At 50.0% G+C, this 20,415-nt stretch overlaps 4 protein-coding genes across 5 annotated transcripts; 2 read left to right on the forward strand and 2 right to left on the reverse strand.

The window, feature by feature from the left end:
- Nucleotides 1-2,947: 2,947 nt before the first annotated feature.
- On the forward strand, nt 2,948-5,384 carry LOC146233108 (uncharacterized). Its single transcript, XM_084690309.1, has 3 exons — nt 2,948-4,101; nt 4,617-4,757; nt 4,901-5,384. The coding sequence occupies exons 1-3, from the start codon at nt 3,906-3,908 to the stop codon at nt 5,083-5,085; spliced, it is 522 nt and encodes a 173-aa protein (XP_084546435.1). The 5' UTR covers nt 2,948-3,905; the 3' UTR covers nt 5,086-5,384.
- A 24-nt stretch (nt 5,385-5,408) lies between these two features.
- Nucleotides 5,409-10,027, reverse strand: LOC146233109 (WD repeat-containing protein 5-like). 2 transcript variants are annotated; one of them, XR_014742254.1, is made up of 15 exons: nt 9,881-10,027; nt 9,520-9,598; nt 8,944-9,052; nt 8,782-8,855; nt 8,451-8,540; nt 8,114-8,203; nt 7,671-7,754; nt 7,472-7,527; nt 7,330-7,376; nt 7,144-7,219; nt 7,007-7,040; nt 6,853-6,927; nt 6,669-6,756; nt 5,724-6,449; nt 5,409-5,546 (listed from the first exon to the last, which is right to left on the reverse strand). XR_014742254.1 is itself a non-coding variant. In XM_084690307.1 (14 exons), exons 2-14 carry the CDS (start codon nt 9,583-9,585, stop codon nt 6,349-6,351), a joined length of 990 nt encoding a protein of 329 aa, XP_084546433.1. In that variant the 5' UTR covers nt 9,586-9,598; nt 9,881-10,027; the 3' UTR covers nt 5,409-6,348. The 2 variants fall into 2 exon arrangements, 1 of the variants encoding a protein (XP_084546433.1); XM_084690307.1 differs by having other exon boundaries at nt 5,409-6,449.
- Nucleotides 10,028-10,123: 96 nt separating this feature from the next.
- Nucleotides 10,124-12,058, reverse strand: LOC146233110 (Rieske domain-containing protein-like). The gene is made up of 4 exons (XM_084690308.1): nt 11,635-12,058; nt 11,236-11,518; nt 11,018-11,052; nt 10,124-10,887 (listed from the first exon to the last, which is right to left on the reverse strand). Exons 2-4 carry the CDS (start codon nt 11,489-11,491, stop codon nt 10,606-10,608), a joined length of 573 nt encoding a protein of 190 aa, XP_084546434.1. The 5' UTR covers nt 11,492-11,518; nt 11,635-12,058; the 3' UTR covers nt 10,124-10,605.
- A 687-nt stretch (nt 12,059-12,745) lies between these two features.
- LOC146233111 (uncharacterized) lies at nt 12,746-20,332 on the forward strand. The gene is given in 14 exon segments (XM_084690311.1): nt 12,746-13,055; nt 13,315-13,923; nt 14,019-14,181; nt 14,486-14,583; nt 14,770-14,988; nt 15,123-15,210; nt 15,733-15,854; nt 16,109-16,214; nt 16,365-16,436; nt 16,556-16,665; nt 16,827-18,743; nt 18,746-18,982; nt 19,384-19,477; nt 19,831-20,332. Coding segments are annotated over 14 exon segments (4,011 nt in total). The 5' UTR covers nt 12,746-12,996; the 3' UTR covers nt 19,948-20,332.
- The last annotated feature ends 83 nt before the right edge of the window (nt 20,333-20,415 follow it).

Consider the following 20,415-nt stretch of genomic DNA (forward strand, 5'->3'; position numbering starts at 1 on the left):
TGGAGAATCACTCCGACTCTCCTGCTAATTCTGACTGCTCGAATACACACGCACACACACACACACTTATGCACATGCATGCACCCTTCACCAACACACACATACAGTACACACACACACACACACACACTCTTACACACGGACTTAAAATGTTATAGACGAGAACTGTTGCTGTAAGGATCAACAGGAGACAAGACGTGATGTCCGTGATCCCCACGTCGACAATATTGTCTGGCTCATCTGATATGCACTTTGATCAGGCTTCACTTTGTAGGATTTTTACTTTAGGTGGAAAACCATATGTCAGACTCCCCTAGTGTGAAATGAACAGGGGACTTTTCAAATGTTAATACTTCCTTTGCAAGGAAATCAAAGCCATGATGAGCATTTGATGGGGTCTTTTAATACATCTGGTCCCTCTAGTCTCCCTGCCAGTCTGCCCGTCTGAATAGCTTAATATTCACCATTACTGAGTGATTTACACCATTGTGTGCTTCTGTCAGGCTTCACCCAGGACTGCTGCAGTAAACTATCTCTCTCTCTCTCTCTCTCTCTCTCTCTCTCTCTCTCTCTCTCTCTCTCTCTCTCTCTCTCTCTCTCTCTCTCTCTCCCTCCCTCTCTCTCTCTCACACTCTCTCCCTCCCTCTCTCTCTCTCACACTCCTCCTCTGCTTTTCTCCCCCGCTCTCTCTTTCAGAAGAAGAATTAATTCACACAATCAAAACCCTTCTTCCAATCTATCTTCATGTCTGTGTCAGTGTGTCAGTGCCCTCTCCTCTGAGCTGTGTGGAGACGCAGTGCCCCCCCCCCCCCCCCCCCGGCTCCCTGCAGGTAAAGCACAGACACGAAAGGCCAAAGCTATACCCCGGTCTATAAATTATACAGCTGTTTATGACCCGCAGGCTTTAATGGGCCGGTGTGTTTCTGCAGAGTCATGATAAAAGACCACCTGGGCGACACATCATCCTGACAGCCACTCACGTGGTGATCTCACAGCTGCACAGGCCTCTGATTGGTGGTCTGGCGCTTTGGGCCGTGGCTGTGTGCTGTCAGTCACCTCCGAAGGAGGCGTCTGATTGATCCGCGTGCCTGTCCATCATTGTTCCATTTCTTTGGCTCCTCCCCCATTCTCATCACCTGCATTTAGAGGATGAGTGCTCAGGTACTTCCCTGGCTGCTCTGGGAAGACTGTTTAAAAAGGGATGTCGTTTTAATGAACACACACTGTAAAAAACACATCAGGGAGCTTCCTGCACTGTTTTAGCAGACCGGTCTCCTCCAGATTCTTCTTTATTTCTCACACACAGGTGGGCATGCATGCTTACACACACACACACACACACTCACACAGATACGTACACAAATTCTGCTTTATTGCTCTCACTAATGTTGAAGAACTTGATGTCTTTCAAAAGGATTATCAAAAATAGAGTCTGAGACAGAACATCTTTCAAAACCTCAGGATGGCTTGGTGGTTCATTCAACAACCCAGATGCAGCGAAGGTTCAAAAGGCACTCCCATTTCCTTGGACATCTCATTATATGGACAAATATGAGGATCAGACCCCAGCCTTGTCTGATACAATGAAGGCTTGAAGGCTTCCTCTTCTCTTTCACCAGTCCACTTTGGATGAGAACGCTGTGTTCTGAAGCATGCTGGGTGCAATGGGCAGCTCACGCACACACACACACACACACTCGCACATGACCACACACACACACAAACACATGACCACACACACACACACGCGGACATGAACGCAGACACACATGGACCCATACCCTCTCTCGCTCACACACACACACACAGATCCAATCCGGAGAGACAGGCTGTGTGAGCATGGAGTGTGTCCATGGTGTTCCTTCAGCTCTCCATGCCTCGCCTGACAGCAGCAGAACATTGTCCTCCTCTCCCCACAGCTGCTGCTAGACTATTTATAACATGATAGAGATGACGGCCCATTAAATTATGGATCCTCCTCCTGCCTTTTTCTTTGTCTTACCCGACAAAACCAGGAAATGAGAGGAACTCTCTAAAGGGAGTCTTCAGAGCTTCTGGAACAGGGGAGTCTGTTCAACATTCTCTCTGAGGCAATGTTAACAATTCCCTTTACAGTCAACATTAGATATTCTCTGTATCAACAGACAAATGGTGTTCTAGGTTTTAATGTGTGCTAGATGAAACAGGCAAGTTCACAGATGCCTTCTTCAAGGGTTTGGAGCCTACATTGTTCTGTAAAGTAATCGCCGAGTCCTCATTATGGGATTCAAACCCAAGTTCTTGGTGGAGGTAGCTGGTTCGTCCGAGCTTCCTTTTGAACTGGCAAGCTAAATACAACGTCGCCATGGTGACCGCGCAGGGTCTATTTCAGACACCAAACGAGAAATCTGGTTATTTATGGAAAATCTGCCACCACCCGCTGAGAGTAAGGTGAAGGTGCCACTGCCTGTGTGTGTGTGTGTGTGTGTGTGTGTGTGCTTGCGATGTGTGTGAGATTGTGTGAGAGTCGGCTTGTGTGTGTTGTGTGTGTGAGGGGGTGTGTGTTGTCCCATGTGGTCTGTATGGTTCCCGTGGTGGTGAATTAGGCAGATGGTTCTCAGTCAAGTCTTGGCAAGCAGAGATCGGGGGCAGCTCTATTCTCCACTGTTTGTACATCCTGTAACCTCCCACACACACAGACCCCCACACACACACAGACTGACAAGCACACACACACACACACACACAGACCCACAGCCCCCCCCTACACACACACACAGACCCCCCACACACACACACACACAGACCCCCCCACACACGCACACACACACACACACACAGAGACACCCACAGTGTTTCGGTCTGTTAGAATCTGTTTTCTGATTGGAGTGACGTCTTTGGAGCCAAGTGATCAAACTCCTTCTCTTGGCTGTCACTTGCAGGAGCTGCAGTTCTGTTTGTCCTCCCCCCAGATCTCACAACCAACCCCTCCTCAGCAGCCTGTCCTGGTTCAGGCGCTGCAGACTGAACCAGAGCAGCCGAGTGCTCCTAATGACAGAGCTGCAGATGGCCGACCACCGCACACAGCTCTGTCCTGGCAGCCATCTACACCACCAGGCAGGTAGAGAGGTGGGGTCTGACCTCAGGAGATTAGAGCAGGACAGGGGGAGAGGAATGTGGAGGGGTTCTTGTAGAGAGGCGTGCCGTTGGACGACAGAAGCACACAGAAACAGCACAGTAGCATAGGAGAGCAGTAGAGACAAGAGCCCTGTTCCTGGATCCTGCCCCTGTCACAGAGAGACAGTTCCTCAGATGTAAGGGCGTCTGTGAAGCGTATTTACTCTTGCTCCAACCTTTTGGTGTGGGCCTCGGCCAACTGTGTGACTGATTGAGAGAGTCACCGTCAGTACAGGACTTAAATCACGCCTTACTGTTCAGAGCCTCACTGCTTCTGCTGGTTCCTGGGCCACCCCGCCTCCCTCCAGGGTCCCTGGCTCAGACACGCCAGCTCTGCCCTCTCCTGGATGGAGGCGGTACTGCGGTGGCGGCTGTGAGCTCTCTGCTCGGCATCTCCAAGGTCATGTCATATTCATTCTAGAATATTCATGACAAAATATCCACTCCTGGAATATCATTTCTGGCATGGTCACTGCTGGGATATACATTCTCGAGCATTCATTCTAAAATACAAATTCTATAACATTCATCCTGGAATGTTCATTTTCAAGACGTTCGTTCCAAACCCCGGTTTCTCTTCCTTCTGCCCTGAGCTCCACGTCCACACCCCTGAGCCCCTCCTGCCCTGCGGAGCCATACTCTGGACGCTGCCAGGCCCACAAACACAACCAGACACACGCACACCACCAGACGTGCAGACAACCCTGGCATCATCGCCACGCAACCAGACCATCGTCCAGTAAGGATGCATGCCCTCTGGGGCCTCCTACCCCCTCCTCTACCCCCTCCTCTCCCCAGCTCCCTGCTTGGTCCCAGCTCGGTCAGACCTTCCAGCCTCCCTGCCTCTCCAGCAGCTGGACCTCAGCCCCACCATGGGTCCCTTCCCCGGGTCGACGCTCCTCCTCCGCACCCTGGTCCTGCTCTGCTCCCTGCTGCTCGCTCACGGTAAGGGGCCTCTGCGAGGCAGGATGGTTTGTGGCATCATGTTTGTATAATGTGTGTAGTAATGTGTGTGTAATGTGTGTGTTTGTTGTTTCTTTGTGTATGTGGGTATGGTGCAGTATATGAGAAGATAAAATGTATTTTATTATTGTGCGTTGACATCCTTTTTACGGCTGTGCTGTTCAGTGCTTGACGTAATTCGCTCCAGTTGTAACTTACAGTATTTTACAGTGTGGTTGTCCTGACTGCAGCCTAAATGTTAATGCTATTCATCTCTGGTGCTTATGTAAACTCTCACACTGACTGGCCCCACTCTCTGACCTTTCTAAAGGCCAGCACAAACCCTCCGACCCCCCCATCCACACACACACACACACGCTTAAACACAGACATGCATGCATCTTTCAAATCCTAGACGCTGCACTTGCATCTCGACTGAGGTACGTTTTCAGATGCTCTAACATAAGATCCTGCATCTATGTGTCGTGTGTGTGTATGTCTGTGCATGTGTGTTCCAGCCCAGGCGCTCCAGTGTTTGGGCTGCAACGTGGTCCAGGGAGGAAGGTACGTGGATGTGGGCTGTGCCAACCCTGTGGTCATCACCTGCTCTCAGTCACACCAGGGATTCAAACACCGCTTCTGCATACGCACACAGAGCAGTCAGTATCACCTTTCTTTCTTTCTTTCTTTCTTTCTTTCTTTCGCCTCCCTCCCTCCCTCCCTCCCTCCTCTTTCTCATTTTCTCTTTCTCAACCCCTCCCTTTCTAAGTCTCTGTGTGTGTGTGCGTGTGTGTGTGTCCAGTGGCCTTAGGCATGGTTTTGACCCGCGGCTGTGCTACGTCTCGTCACTGCCAGCAGAAGGAGCTCCCTGGCGTCGCCATCCACTGCTGCCCCTCCGACCTGTGTAACAGCGCCGCCTGCTGGAGGCCCGTGGGACTGCACTGGCTGGCAACTCTGGGGCTGCTGGGAGTTTACCAGCAGTGGTGATCGAAGGGGCTACTGGCAGACGTCCTTAGATGATGGTAGGAGATTCTGCAATCATGTTCCTCAGACGAAACGAAGAGCACAATTGGAGAATGACACTGAGACCCTTGACTGACCCAGAGGTCATACTCTTGTATATTTTGTGTATACGCACGCGCACACACACACACACACACACACACACACGGCTGTTCTGTGTTCCAGTTCTGAGAGCTGGTCAGGACATGTACACTACAGAGGGTATGCAGACAAGTTGTGGGACCGAAAGCTAAATTCTCTTTTCCCTCCTGTTATAAATTGTGCAACACACTACCAGAGAGACAATGTGATGTTCAAACAGAACAGGAATTTCATTCACAGGTCAAATAACAAAACAAACACCTTATTTGTACAACATGAAAAAAAAAAACCTGTAAGCTTTCTGCTTTTTTCTTCACAAATCCAGACTCTCCACCAATCACGACCTGGAAAAGGTAAATGACATAAAAAGGCATCCAGTAAGAAACCGAAGCTGAAAGAGCCTGTCTGATACAGAGGTTAAGTGGTAGCCGGATGACATCACTTCTGTGATGTCATCTCACAGAAGTGATGTCATCTCCAGAGCAGGAAGCTGGGGAGTGAAAATGTAAACCATCACAAACCTTTGAATGGGGAGTAGGGGGAGGATGAAGAGAGGGAGGGATGGAGGAAGGGGAGGTGGGGATGGAGGAAGGAAGGGATGGTTGGAGGAGGGAGTGACCTTGTTTTCAGGAGAGTTAGAGCTGGTTAGACAACATAACCTGGACCTATGGAAGGAGGGGTGAATCTCAGTTCCATCCCACAGGGTGGTAAGCCCTGTGCAGGAGTTAAGGCGCCAAACAATCGGGGTTATATTCAACTGTTTTAACATAAATAACACCTGGTGTTACTGTTGTGTTACTGTTTAAAACATTGTCAATGCAGGGCCTGATCACAAACTATTCATTAAAATTCTTTAAAGTTCCCAAAAGACAAACGTTTACTTCTATGAGTGAGAACTAAGGAGAACATTCCAGTGTTCCGCTGTGATTGGACGAGGAACCTGACAAAGATTGCGCAAGTGACGACGATGGCAGTGGTGTTGTTGGTTGGTTTGGCGGTAGTGGCTCTGCTCCGAGATGTGGCTGTCCACAAATGTCTTTCATAAACCATGAGCCCTCTTCACAGGAGGAGTCTGGGGGCAGGAGACGGGGCAAGGGGAGGAGCATGGAGCAGGATGGGGCGGGGCTAAGGGCTGGGGGGCGTGGTCTAGCAGTCACTCTTCCACAGTTTGATGGTCTTGTCGTTCTCCAGCGAGGCCGAGGCGATTAGGTTCTCTGTCGGATGGCAGGCGGTGGAGATCACCACATCTACACACACAAATAAGGATGAGCATTTGCCATAGCATCCAAGACAGACGAGCGTTACTATGGTTACAGTGGAACAGGGTTGCCATGGTTATTCTGATGGAACCCCAAGATGAGTTCATGCATCAGAGTAACTTCTCGGTACAGCAACTTTTAGCATGCCTGTGTGTGTGAAGAGTAAATTTCTGTTGGCCTTCCTCACGTCTGTGTTAAGACTCTCACCTGTGTGTCCCTGCAACTTCTGGACAATCTCTTTGGTCTGGAGGTTCCATATGTACACCATGCTGTCCTCTGAGCCTGAAACGATCCACTACACACACACACACACACACACACACACACACACGCGTAAATGGACCATGAATAGTCTGGACCGCAGTGATTATCAGATCTACAGACCACCCACCTTGCCTCCCGTGACAGAGAAGTTAGCGAAGACGCAGTACTTCTCATTCTTATGACCCGTGTAAGTCTTCAGGCACTGGAACAGGACATCTCAGTCATCACCCCGGGCAACATCAACATAGATGTGTGTGTGAGGGTGTGTGAACCCTCCTTACCTTCCCTTTACTGTAATCCCAAAGCTTTAGGGTGCTGAGAGGAAATCAGATCAAAGTTAGATAAAAGGGATCCACAGAGCACACTGTACATGTGCTACAGCGTAATGAGCCTGTCTTTGGTGTTCAGGGGAACTGACTTGTCCAGAGTCGCAGCCAGGATGTATTTGCCGTTGGGGGAGAATTTGACGAACGAGACCGGCGGGTTGTCATCGTCTGCAGGGAAAACAAACAGCGTGTTGATATGTACCTCAGGAGGGACAGCGGCGAGAGAAGGAGAGACACAACGAGAGGAGAGAGGAAGAGCTCCTGCCAGTCCAACTCACCGATCAGAGTTTTAAGACATTGTCCCGATGCTGTGTCCCAAATACGACTGTGGAACCAAACAAACACGTCATGAGTGGCGACGCAAAACGTTGGATACTCGTGTACATGCTGGTGTGAGTGAGTGGGGGGAGAGGGACTAACCACAGGCCGTCGTAGCTGCTGGACACAATGAGAGACCCGTCCCTGTTGAAGTGGACCTGGACACACACACACACACACAGGTAAGTCTTTCTGACAAACACGTTGAGTGAATACAGGCATGTGTGATGTTCTCTCCTCTGTCTCTGTGTGTGTGTGTGTGAGGTTGTGTGTGTGTGTGTGTGCGTGTCCTGGTCCTTACAGCCGATACTGGATCTGAGTGTGCTGGGAGGGTCTTCAGGCATTTCCCAGTCTTTACGTCCCAGATCCTCACGCTCTCGTCAAACTACAGGAGGAAGACAGAGAAATAAGCCCATGACATCATCACCTGTGGCCTGACTACGACCTCAGCAGCATTCCAGCTCATCAATACTGTCTGCTTCTTCAAATGTAACTGAACATCCAGTGAAATCCCACATCTGATTGGTTGGAACTCTGACACGATGGCGTCGAGGTACAGTTGACGATGTCACAGACAGAGACGCCACATAAACAGCCCTCGTCCGCTTTACGGTAGGTTTTTAAAGATATTTTTGGGGGCATTTTGTATGTTTTATTGGACCTAGAGAGAGAGAAAGAGAGAGAGAGAAGACATGCACCAAAAGGCCCAGATCGGATCGGATCTGGCTATTGATTGTGACTTACCGATCCAGAGACCACCAAGTTGGACTGAGGGTTGAAGTTACAACAGAAGACGTAGTTGCTGTGGCCTTTCAGAGTCTTAAGACATTTACCCTGCAGACACACAACAAATAAACACACAGTCACAACAGCAGAAGGCTGTTTGGTGATGATGATGAAGATAATCTGAATAACGAGGATGATACGATGGGGCCTAAGCTGTGGATGGTGATTAACAAGCTTTGCAGTCGATGACGCGAGCCGGGGCATCACGCCAGTCCTGCTGCAAGTGACAGAGGAGACGATGCGTGGTGATTTGGGATTAAAGCGATCATGGAGAATAACGATGACGCGTCCTTACCGAACTGTTGTCCCAGATCTTCAGGGTCTTGTCGTCCGACGCTGAGACCAGGAGGTTAGAGTCTGACGACCAAGACACATCGGAGATGCCCTGGAGGACACACACACACACACAGGCGTAACTTTAGAGGCAGACATTAAGGACATGTCCCAACCAATAATTAAAAAGATCACTGACACAGCCCCATCAATAATAACAGCAGAGCAGGGCTAGCAGGAGCATTTAGGGTTTTTGTTCCCCCTACACCCTTGCACACACCACTGACCACGCTGCCATCTCGTTTCAGGTCTGACTAGATGATCTGAGCTGTGTCGTTTCGGCGCACACTTACGAGCTTGTGACCTGCTATCGACTTCTCAAACTTCCCATCGTACGCTCCCCAGATCTTGATGAGTTTGTCGGCAGCTGAAAGGTTTCAGATCAGCGTGGTTGTTAGTTGGACATCATAGGGTAGGTAGGGTTTAGACCGGACATGTCAGAAAACGTGTCTTACATGAGCTGGCCAGCCACTCTCCGTTGGGGCTAAACTTGACTGAGGAGACTGCCTTAGTATGTCCTGCCAGGGTAAACTTGACAGTGTAGTTGGGCTTTGCTGGGTTCGACTGTAAAGGGAAACAAGTGTTTCACTCAAAGGGTGAACTGTTGAGTGTGCTGCCCTCAATAACAGTAGGGGGGTCAGATGGCTGAGCGGTTAGGGAGTTGGGCTATTAATCAGAAGGTTGTTGGTTCTATTCCCGGCTGTGCCAAAGTGACGTTGTGTCCTTGGGCAAGGCACTTCACCCTACTTGTCTCGGGGAGAATGTCCCTGTACTTACTGTAAGTCGCTCTGGATAAGAACGTCTGCTAAATGAGTACATGTAAACAGTACAATTGACAAAAGTAAAAACTTATCACTTGTCTTTGCGAGTCCAACATCAAGTTGTTTTTGCTGCATTAACCGAAAGGTATATTGACAAGTCTTCCGTCTAAACATGCATGAGTTATCTGAAGGAATCAATATGCTGACGCGGCTGAATTCACTCGAACACCTTGTCACGCTAGCAAGCTAGCTCCCTACCTACAACCTCACCTTGCTCCCAGACCCAGATGACGACTGTTTGATGTCTGCATCAGGCTTCTTGTCCTCCGTTGCCATGATGTCTTGTAACCTGGGAAACGATGGAAATTAACCATTCAATGCGACAACGACAACTAAAATGTCTGGTGAACATATAAAGATAGCTAATCACATACATAAAGTTGAACTAGGTAGCTCAACTAGCCAACTACCACGCTGGCTCGCTAACTTCGTGGTCACATAGTGTTTACTAGCTAACGTCGTTAGCAGTCTAGTTCTAGCTGTTCAATATCACCGCGTGATGATTGTCATGATGGTACTAGTATCAGTAAAATAGACTAGACATGTTTTTATCTGCACGTCTCATATTTACCGTTGTTATTCACAAGGTGCACGTTATTTTATTCAGAAATGGATGAAGGTAGACAGACAGAAAGCTACACCCGAGGAAAGCTAAGCTACACTGTCTGGCAGGTTAGCTAGAAATATGGTGACAAGTTCTATAATACTGCGCACGTGCGACAGTTAGTTTACATTACGGACGGCAACTGCACAGGGACAACTTTTGCAAACAATGATGAATGACATAACAGTAAACTTTTGAGAAAATCAACTGTTTGGTTTCATTTTTTTATTAACTTCGAAGACACACAGTGGAATTAATTGAAATTGAAAGGCACAGTGACTTTACAACCGGACTAATATTTCCCTAAAACAAAATAATATAAAAATGTATTAATATCATCTATTAAAGTCCATTGCAGATCATTTTGAACCAATCCTGCCTCTAAATCAAGAAAACTAACAAGTTATAGTGCATTTGGTAATCATCCAACGTTGTAACAAAACAATCCAAAACAATTATGTGTATATGTTGTATAGTAGAGTCCTCAAGAAGTAATCATCAATGATGCAAACTTCTTGGAATACACAGTACTTGTGGTATGTGTATAAAATGTAAGAAGTGAAAGTAAAAAGTTGCCAGAAAAATACATATTAAAGTCCTGATACTAGAAAAAAATACTCAAGTACAGTAACAAAGTATTGAACTAGACTGCCATCCCTTGTTCCCAATGTCCATGACATCATGTCCTGTTGTCATTTTAAGGGCTTGGGCCGGGTCCTCTGAAAGAGCTCCCTGTATCTCTCCGTCTGATAGATGTCAGACTCCACAGCCTCCCCTGAGTCATTCAGCGTGAGGTAAATATTCCCGTTGGCCTCGGTGACCTTGTGAACCCTCTGCTTGACCCCCTTGGAGCGCCAGGTGGGTTTGGGGGGCTTAACTGAGGGGTCGACAGCCTGGTACAACCCCTCCCCCTCCTCCAGAGTGATCTTGTACTTGTGCCACGGACACACGATGCACTTGCGTCCATTAAAATCCTGTCAAAGACAAACACAACGACAAACACAATCAAGCCGACCAGTATTAGTGAAGTAAGAGAGAACTCTTACTAGTGGTTGGGAGTGATTTAGATTGGGGCTAGATGAATATACAGTAGACCGTCCTTACCTCAATGTCTCCTCCTTGAAGTGGACCACCTGAATCTGGGCAAAGAAGGCAATCACAGTGACTGACTACACAGAACACTGCTCGTCCTACAGAAATGTACACATTCCTGGTACTCTTGTTTTGCTTTGATTCTTTTGGTCTCAACCACAATCTCTGTCTCACACACGTGTGTGCGCACAGACAGGTAGAGAAGGCGCACACACACACACACTCCTTACGGTAACATCGCACATCCATGGCATGAAACTCCCCTTGATAGTAGAGGACCAGCACATCCCTGCAGTCATTCACCCTCCTCACCACTCTCCCGGCCTGCATGATATCCTCTCTCCTCCCAATGAAGTGTGGGGAGGGAGGTGGAGAGGCAGAAGGTAGAGAGGCAGAGGAGGAGGGAGGTGGAGAGGCAGAAGAGGAGGGAGGTAGAAAGGCAGGGGAGGAGGGAGGTGGAGAGGTATTCTCTTCCTCAGAGGACATGTCAGTACTTTTCCACAGCAAGATGTCCTGATAATGGAGAGAGAGTGAGCGAGCGAGAGATTGAGAAAGAGTAATTCGGTGCATTGAATTGCGTGCGTGTATGTGCTGTCACAGCCAGTGTGAAACGTTATTTGCCAACCTACCTCTTGAAGTTCTTAAAACAGCCCCAAACTTGCCAAACTAAAGATGATCAAACAATCCTCTAAATGTCCCCGTGCCTTGGCTATAGAGTTTTGAGGCTTGTGCGGGGTTCATGCCGTTTTCTGGTTGGCGATGCTACAACAGCATGTGTCTGATTGAATGACTGACAGATGTCAAAAGCTAATGACTCACCGCTACACTCTTTGGGAGAGCTGAACATCGTAGCTATCTCAAAATAACATACTGCACGTGAATGTTCAAGAAGAATCTTATCTGTATCCTACATGTTAGGCGTATGAATTTGTGGCATGTATCTGCATACGAGCTCTCTCCTTGTGAGAAGGCATTTCTAGAGTACCGCTACTGTAGAATGCACCATACAGGGTTTGGTTCTTTTATTTTGTGTTACAGTTAGTATTGTCCCTAGTGAAACACATTTCGTCGCCACTCGCTGCCCCGCAGCTGTCTTCTGATAGGTCTGTGCGTTCAGCGGGAAGGAGTGCGGTCACTTAAACCGTTCGTCGTTATGGAGATGTCTGTGTACGGAAACATCAGAAGATTACCTGGGCTGTGTGTGACAAATGCAGACGCTTCTAGTAGATACATTACGATACAGCAATTAAAGTAGATTCTCCCAGAACTATGCTACATCGAGCAAAAAGGACGAAGGAAGACACTCTTATAGGTGAGTCCCCTTTTGTGAAAGTAATACATGTGGAATTACATTTACTAAAATTGCCATCCACATATTTCTCTCAAAGTACGAGTACAGTGGTCATCACATTCCACAAATTACAAACCAAGTATGAAGACAAGTGCGCCTTGACACTTGGTGCAAGCAAATGTCATAGCATCAGCTGTTAAGACTACTGTAGCTAGCTAGAGCTGGAACAACTGTTGCTTGGCTGGCTCTGCTATATTTATCATAGTTGGGCTGAGGCCTAGCCCAGCTATGTTTGACAGACAGTCAGCAAGGCTGTGCCCCGACTCTATCCGCACGCAGTCTCACGTTTCAACACTGACATCACACCGACCTCCTGCTGTCGGCTTACCAGCCTGTTCTGACTGAGCGCCCTTGCAATCACTCAGCAACACAACAGTATTCTAGGAAGCGAGTTGTGTGTTGAGAGCATAGAGTTGTCCTGCAACTATAGATAAAGTAGTGGGCTACTATGTCAAACGATAGTTTAGATTAGTTGAGCTGCTGTATGACTGTGGTGCGGACATGACAGCTTGGAGTGACCGCTAATCTGATGGAGAGACCACCACAAATCCTCTTACAGGGGTCAGGTGCACGAGCACATGTCAGAGGAGATAGAAGAGAGGAAGGAGGAGGAGGAGAAGAAGGAGGAGGTGGAGAGGAGATGACATCATGCCTGTACGAGTGTCTGTATGAAGTTGGTTTGCAGCGTCACTATCACAGGTGAGGTCACAACTCTACGGCCAAGACTCTGATTGGTTCATAATGTCAACATCCCGTCTTTATCTCTCCGTTTAATTGGCTAATTGGCAGAGCAAATCTGTCTGCAGTTGGACTGAAAACGCTTCCGTTGTGGACTATTAACCCCTTTGTAGTTTGTCTGTTTGGAAGCTTGGGTTTTAGAAGCTTGTAGAAGCTTCTGGAGGTTGTGGTTGGTGTTTGGTGGGAGTTCTACGTGCTACAGCTGTGTTTGTCCCTGCAGGTTTGCAGCTCTGGGTGTCCGCCGGGCTGCCCAGCTGTCCATGCTCACCATGGAGGATTACCCCCACCTGGGGGTCCTAAACATGGACGACCGAGCCCGGCTCTACCGCCTGGTGCAGCTGGTCAAGACCCTGGATGAGGACGATCACGGGGATGATGATGGTGTTGGTGGTGGTGGTGGAGTGGAGATCTTAAACTCCACCGGAAGGACTCCGACACGTAGACAGCTGGACTTCAGCGGCGGATCCTCCCGGTCTCAACCCAAACACGGCCGGGCGGGCAGGAGTGTCCGGCTCCGTGACAACCACACTGACCGGATCTCGCAGGTCATCGGAAGACCGACCAACCGCAGCTCTCAGACCACAGAGACAGCCAGACCGTTGTCCAATCACAAACCTTCGCTGAAATGCACCGCAGCGGCACGACACGGAGGCAGCAGGCTGACCAATCAGAGCGTCGACCTCTGGAATGAGGACACGCCTGTTCGTGCGGGGACGATGACACGCCAGAGGGGCAGAGGGGATCATGGGATGCCTCTGTCCACATGCGTGTCCGAGTCTCCTGGCTACAACTACGGTCTCCCGCTCAGCTCCCCAGTGACCCACAGGAAGTAAGTTCACCCTGTCGTCAGGTGCTGCATCGGCTGTTATTTGTTATTGTGTGAGTTGCAGTTCTGATGTGTGTGTGTGTGTGTGTGTGATGCAGGTCAGCGGGAGAGGAGAGGATCAGAGTGTGTGTGAGGAAGAGGCCGCTGAGGCCTGCGGAGGACAGGAGGGGGGAGGCGGACGTGGTGAGCGTCCAGGATGGAGAGTGTGTGACGGTCCACGAGAGCAGAGAGGCTGTGGACCTCACCCAGTACATCCTGCAGGTACTGCGCATTACACACACACACACACACAGTCGCTCAGAGCCAGGGCACTTTTTGAAAACGCCAAATCTGTTGTCGTCCATCTTCATTAACAGTGTGATTTTTTTCCTATAACAGTCCTCCCACACACATTTTATGACGAAATGTATATTTATCGCCCACATCCTCAGTTGTCGAATAAAGCTGTCCCACCCACATTTGAAAACAAACCCACGCTCCTGCTCGGAGCAGCAGGTTTATCTGTGTGTGTTGAGGCCTGTGTGGAGGGTGACAGCGTGCCTCTCCGGTCCTCTTGTCCCCTCAGCACAGGTTCTACTACGACCAGGTGTTTGGGGAGGAGAGCAGTAACGAGCAGGTGTACCAGAGCACTGCCTTTCCCCTGGTCCAGCACCTTCTTGCTGGGTAAGACACCTTCTGGAGCCTGCAGACTGCAGGACAGACACATCTCTTGTTTGACAGTATTTTATTTCATGTAAACCGACTGCTTTCAGATAGACAGGTGTGTCAAGTCCTTTAATTAGATCCAGTGGTAGTTGACAAACATTTGTGTGTGTGTGTGTGTGTGTGTGTGTGTGTGTGTGTAAAAAGCGGCAAAGCTACATGCTTTGCATACGGCCAGACAGGTGCAGGGAAGACCCACACCATGCTGGGCCCGTCTCCGGGGAGACCAGGGCTGTACGCTCTGGCTGCCCGAGACATCTTCAGACACCTCCACTCCTCCTCCACCTCCTCCTCTCTCCTGGTCTACGTCAGCTTCTTTGAGATCTACTGTGGCCAGCTCTATGACCTTCTGGATCGCAGGAAAAAGTATGTGTGCAAGAGAAAAAGAATCAAAGAGGTGTCAGTTTCTTTATTTTCTGGTCTCTCTTTCCTATCTTTCCCGTCCTCTCTTTGCCCTTGTCTCGTCTCTCTCTGATTCCCTCTCTGGCTCTCCCTCCCAGGTTGTTTGCGAGGGAGGATGGCCAGAAGGTGGTGCAGATCACAGGCCTCAGGCAGGTCAGGGTGGAGTCAGTCAGCTCACTGCTGGAGGTCAGACACTTTCTCACCCCTCCGAGGGTTCCATACTACCCCCTACTATATGAACTACCCCCTACTATATGAACTACCCCCCTACTATATGAACTACCCCCTACTATATGAACTACCCCCCTACTATATGAACTACCCCCTACTATATGAACTACCCCCTACTATATGAACTACCCCCTACTATATGAACTACCCCCTACTATATGAACTACCCCCCTACTATATGAACTACCCCCTACTATATGAACTACCCCCTACTATATGAACTACCCCCTACTATATGAACTACCCCCCTACTATATGAACTACCCCCTACTATATGAACTACCCCCTACTATATGAACTACCCCCCTACTTTCCTTATCACCCCAAACTCATTATGTATCCTCCTTCTCAATATTGAATTAATAAAGTGAATTGAGTGTTGATCACATAGCTAGTACATAGGTAACACAGTCCCTTCCTCCCTCTCCTCCATTCCCCCCCCCCCTCTCCTGCGTGTTCCTGTGAGAATGTGTGCAGGTGGTGGGGAGGGGTACAGCAGAGCGCACCCAGGGAGTGAGTGGGGTGAACCCCTCTTCGTCCCGCTCTCACGCCCTCCTGCAGATCCAGCTGAGAGACTCCGCCCAGCGCGCCACTGGCAGGCTAGTAGTTCCGTCACCAGGCACCACCTACATATATCACAACACCACCTCACCTCAGACAGCACTACACCACCTCACTTCATACAACACTACACCACCTCACCTCATACAACACTACACCACCTCCTTCAACACTACACCACCTCACCTCCTTCAACACTACACCACCTCACCTCATACAACACTACACCACCTCACCTCATACAGCACTACACCCCCCCCCCCCCGGCCTGACAGGAGTGTCTGTGGTGCAGGATGTGGTTTGTGGACCTGGCGGGGAGCGAGAGAGCAGCTGACAGCAGGGAGCCAGACAGGCTGAGCCGCATGGAGGCAGCTGAGATCAACCAGAGTCTCCTGGCTGTAGGTTTAACACACACACACATATACATACTGTACACACACACATACACACTGTATACACACGCACCCACTCACGTACAGACACATGCACACCTACAACAATGAAAGCTTCACGTGTTTTGTGATTGTGTGTGTTTGCGTGTCTTTCAGCTGAAGGAGTGTATCCGTTCCCTGGACCAGGAGAAGTCACACACACCTTTCAGACAGAGCAAGCTCACACAGGTGACACAACACACGCCAACCCCCTCTCTCCCCAAGAACTCTCATTAGCTACGGTGGTTTCATAGATTACTGTATGGACGTCATTGTACAATCAATAAAGTTTCCTCTGTTGTTCCCAGGTTCTGAGAGACTCCTTTGTTGGTGATTCAAAGACGTGCATGATTGCTAACATCTCACCCAGTCACCTAGCAACTGAACACACCCTCAACACACTCAGATATGCAGACCGGTGAGTGAAGCGTGTGTTACCATGGTAATGTTACAGTACACTATGGTCCTCCATAACTACTAAACCCCTTAAAAAAACAGTGAATGAAGGAGTTTGTTGTCTGTAACTGTCAAAACTAGTTGTCTGTTGTTACCTGACATTGAGTGCTTCTGTCTGTGTAGGGTGAAAGAGCTGAAGGGAAAAGGAAGTGAAAGAGGAGGAAGAGGAGGGGTGAAAAAAGGGGGTGGAGGAGGGAGGGCTGTAGGTGTAACCCCCACCCCAAAACACATCCAGACCACCAGCAGCAGCAGCAGTAGTGGAAGCTTCACCCAGGGCCCCAAAAGCCCCCTGAAGAGGCTCCGACTGGGGCAGAGGAGGGAGTCTGGTGACCCTGCTGGTGACCCTGCTCTGAGGCTGGCGACGGGCGGAGCTTTGCTCTGCTCCACTCCCAAGCGTGGGGGCGCCGGGCAGGGGAGAGGGCGGGTGAGGGAAGAGGCCCTGGTCCTGGAGCACATCAGCCCCGTCGGAAGGACCCTGGAACAGTGGGGGGCCGGGAGAGAGAGAGCGAAGGTTGAGAGGGAGAGGAGGAACGACAGAGAACGCAGAGAGGGGAAGGAGAGGCATCCGAATGGAGGTGCACAACATGGGGACGTGGTCCCAGAGGAAGGGGCGTGTCTGTCGACGAGACAGCGAACAAGAGAGGAGATGGACCTCTTGGGCACGCCAAGAGAGGGAGGGGCCAGTGGAGGTCAGAGGTCAGGGAGAGAGAGGGTTGGAGGGGTGGAGAGAACGAGAGCTAAGCTGAGAGGAGAAGAAAAGGGCAGGAGGTGGATGGAGCTGGGAGATGTTGTGAGAAGGAGAGAGGAAAGCGCTGGAGGAGGAAGAGAGAGCCACGTGGACGGAGGACGGGCGAGAGAAGCCGCGGGGCCGAGGAACGGAGGGAGCAGCGGCGAAAGAGTGAGAAGGAAAGAGGAGAGCCAGAGTGAAAGAGTGATGCACCTCCGAAGATACCACGAGCGGCTACAGCAGTTCCACCCTCTGTCTCTCCCCCCTTCTGTCTCTCCTCCGCCTCTCTCTGTCTCTCCGCCTCTCTCTGTCTCGCCACCTCTCTCTGTCTCTCCGCCTCTCTCTGTCTCTCCACCTCTCTCTGTCTCTCCACCTCTCTCTGTCTCTCCACCTCTCTCTGTCTCTCCGTCCATTCGTCCTCCTCTCCATCCTGTCTCCTCTGGCCTGCAGGAGCTGCTGGCTTTGTATGGGGCTGGGGCTAGAGTCAGGATCCAAACAGAGGGCAGTGTGAGGGCAGAGAGCATGCTGGGTAGCGGGCAGGAGCAGGCATCCTATAGGTCCGGGGAGCGATGGGCGTGGTCAGACAGAGGTGAGGGAGGGGTGTGGCCGGAGAGGCAGGACCTGGGGGAGGAGGATGATATCCTATTGGAGGAGGAGTGGAACACAGAGGAGGAAGATGAGGGGGACAGCTTTACTATGAGATCGACGGGTAGCAACAGCGACAATAATCTCCACCCCCAGCCAGCCCTCGCCCACCACCTCCGTGCCCCAGCCGAGAGACCCCTCTCCCCAGCTGACCTCACTGACACCTCCCCTTCTCCGGGGAAACTCAACGACCTCTCCCTGGAGTTCAAACTCGACAACCACCCATCCAACAGCCAGGCTCTAGAATCCCAAAACATGAGCCCTGGACTCAGCCCTGGGGAGACAACATTTAACCGCAGAGAGGGGGCACCAGGGGCCTCGGGGCTGCCCAGGCACCCAAACCAAGCAACCCATCCACTGGAAAGTCAACCCCCTGAGACACGTATGCATCCTGGGACTGGAGCCCAGACCTCCACGCCTCAGTCCAGTGGTGACGGGTCCCTCTGCTCCATGGAGCCCCTCAGCCTGTCCCAGCTCCAGGTAGAGCAGCTGGTCGCCACCACCTCCTTCCTCAGCCTCCCCACCGACACCCCCTGGCCTGTGGACACACAGACCGGGGAGAGGGCCGGGGTGGAGACACGGAAAGCACCAGGTGTGGAGGAGGGGGGAGAGAGAATGAGGATGGAGAGGTGGAGTTGTCTCTGGCAGAGCTCATTGGAATCAAGACTATGAGTCAAGTCTCTCTTTCTACAATCCACCCCCCTGGAAACCTTGAAAAGAGCTATACACGCACTGTGCCTTTAACACATACTACAGCACAGCACACACAGACACGTTCTGTCATCACAACAGACACACTTCAGAGCACAAGACCTGAACAGAATGCTTCTGATTGGCCCCGTCCAGCAAGGCCTTCCAATCTGATTGGCTGTCCAACACAGACTCTTGAAACCTTGGAGCATGTCCAGTAAGTGCCAGTTGCTGTAAACATACTTATTTGTCTTTTTTATGATATCTCATTTAGATTCAACATCTCTCTCTGTTCCTCCTCTTCATCTACAATCTTATCTTTCTTTCCTTCGCTTTCTCTCACATTCACTAATCTGTGTATCTGTTTATATTATATCTTAATAACTCTTCTTTCTTTCTCTCCTTTTCTCTCTGACTTTCTCTCTCTTTCCCTCTATCTGTCTTTCTCTCTGTCTCAATTTCTCTCTCTCTGTCTCAATTTTTCTCCTTCTCCCTCCCTCCCTCTCTCTCTCTCTCTCTCTCTCCTTCACCCTCCCTCTCTCTCTCTCTCTCTCTCTCTCTCTCTCCCTCCCTCTCCTTCTTTGTCCCTCTGTCTCCTTCTCCCTCCCTCCCTCTCAGATGGAATGTGCTGCAGGCTCACATGGACCAGCTGGAGGAGATGGAGCGTCTGTGTTTGAGAGAGGAGACTCTGCTGAGTGGGCATCCCGTCATGGTGAGCCTCGTACGGGTGGAAGCACAGCCTTTTACCCTGGATCGATGTGTTGATTATTATTATGTTAGTGACGCCCCTTGGATATCAGTAAAATACCTACCCTGTCTACTTAAATTAACTCTGAATTAGAGATGGGTGGATGGGTGGATGTGATCCTTGATGACCCGGTTAAGGATCTTATCTTAGTGTATATTGTGTTAGTGACCCCCCTTGGAGATCAGTGAAGTACCTACCCTGCCTACTTAAATGAACTCTGAATTAGAGATGGGTGGATGTGAATCATGTCGTCCTAAAAGCTGTTTTCTTTCCCCCGTCGCTCCCTCGCTGTGCCTCTCCATCTCTCCCTGGTTCAGGGCTTTGTGGAGTACGTTGAGAAACTGGAGGAGATCATGGAGGAGAAGAACCAGTGTGTTGACAAGCTGAGGGCTCAGCTGAAACCCTACCTTCTGAGAGAGAGAGGGGACTCCTGAGAGAGAGAAGAGAGAGAGTCTGATCGCTGATACCTTATCTCCTGAGAGAGGACTCCTGAGAGAGAGAGGGGGGGGGAGGGAGAGGGAGAGGAACTGATCGCTGAAACCCTACCTCCTGTGAGAGAGGGGAGAGAGGCTGATAGCTGAGGGGTCAGCTACAAGTGATCTCAGTGGTGTGGGCCCAGTTAGTAGAACAGCCGTTATCCCGGAAGAAAAACAGGCACATAGAAGATGGCTGCCAGTTGTACAACAGATGGGAGTGTTTTTTTTGCCTTTGCTACTCTATAAGAGCGCTGCTGCAGTAGGCACGCGTAAAGGCAAGAATCAGGAAAGGCCTTTTATGGATTTGAAATTATTGTGTCATAATAAATTATTATTATTTGTGCTCTACGTTTTGTCTCTATTTATGGAAGTAATATAAGGGGAGAGGAAGAGTTCTATCTCGATACGACTGAAGGGATTTCATCT

The sequence above is a fragment of the Hypomesus nipponensis genome, chromosome 24 (genome assembly GCF_054491055.1).
Source record: "Hypomesus nipponensis isolate SF chromosome 24, ASM5449105v1, whole genome shotgun sequence".
In the NCBI taxonomy this organism is placed as follows: Eukaryota; Metazoa; Chordata; class Actinopteri; order Osmeriformes; family Osmeridae; genus Hypomesus; species Hypomesus nipponensis.

Coding starts and splice junctions, on each gene's coding strand:
- LOC146233108 (XM_084690309.1), top strand. CDS start 3,906: ATGCCCTCTGGGGCCTCCTACCCCCTCCTCTACCCCCTCCTCTCCCCA. Junction 4,102..4,616: donor CTCCCTGCTGCTCGCTCACG/GTAAGGGGCCTC, acceptor TGTGTGTTCCAG/CCCAGGCGCTCCAGTGTTTG. Junction 4,758..4,900: donor CTGCATACGCACACAGAGCA/GTCAGTATCACC, acceptor GTGTGTGTCCAG/TGGCCTTAGGCATGGTTTTG.
- LOC146233109 (XM_084690307.1), bottom strand. CDS start 9,585: ATGGCAACGGAGGACAAGAAGCCTGATGCAGACATCAAACAGTCGTCA. Junction 9,053..9,519: donor CATCTGGGTCTGGGAGCAAG/GTGAGGTTGTAG, acceptor TTCCCTTTACAG/TCGAACCCAGCAAAGCCCAA. Junction 8,204..8,450: donor AGATCTGGGACAACAGTTCG/GTAAGGACGCGT, acceptor GTGTGTCTGCAG/GGTAAATGTCTTAAGACTCT.
- LOC146233110 (XM_084690308.1), bottom strand. CDS start 11,491: ATGTCCTCTGAGGAAGAGAATACCTCTCCACCTCCCTCCTCCCCTGCC. Junction 11,053..11,235: donor CATGGATGTGCGATGTTACC/GTAAGGAGTGTG, acceptor TTCTTTGCCCAG/ATTCAGGTGGTCCACTTCAA. Junction 10,888..11,017: donor TTCAAGGAGGAGACATTGAG/GTAAGGACGGTC, acceptor TGTCTTTGACAG/GATTTTAATGGACGCAAGTG.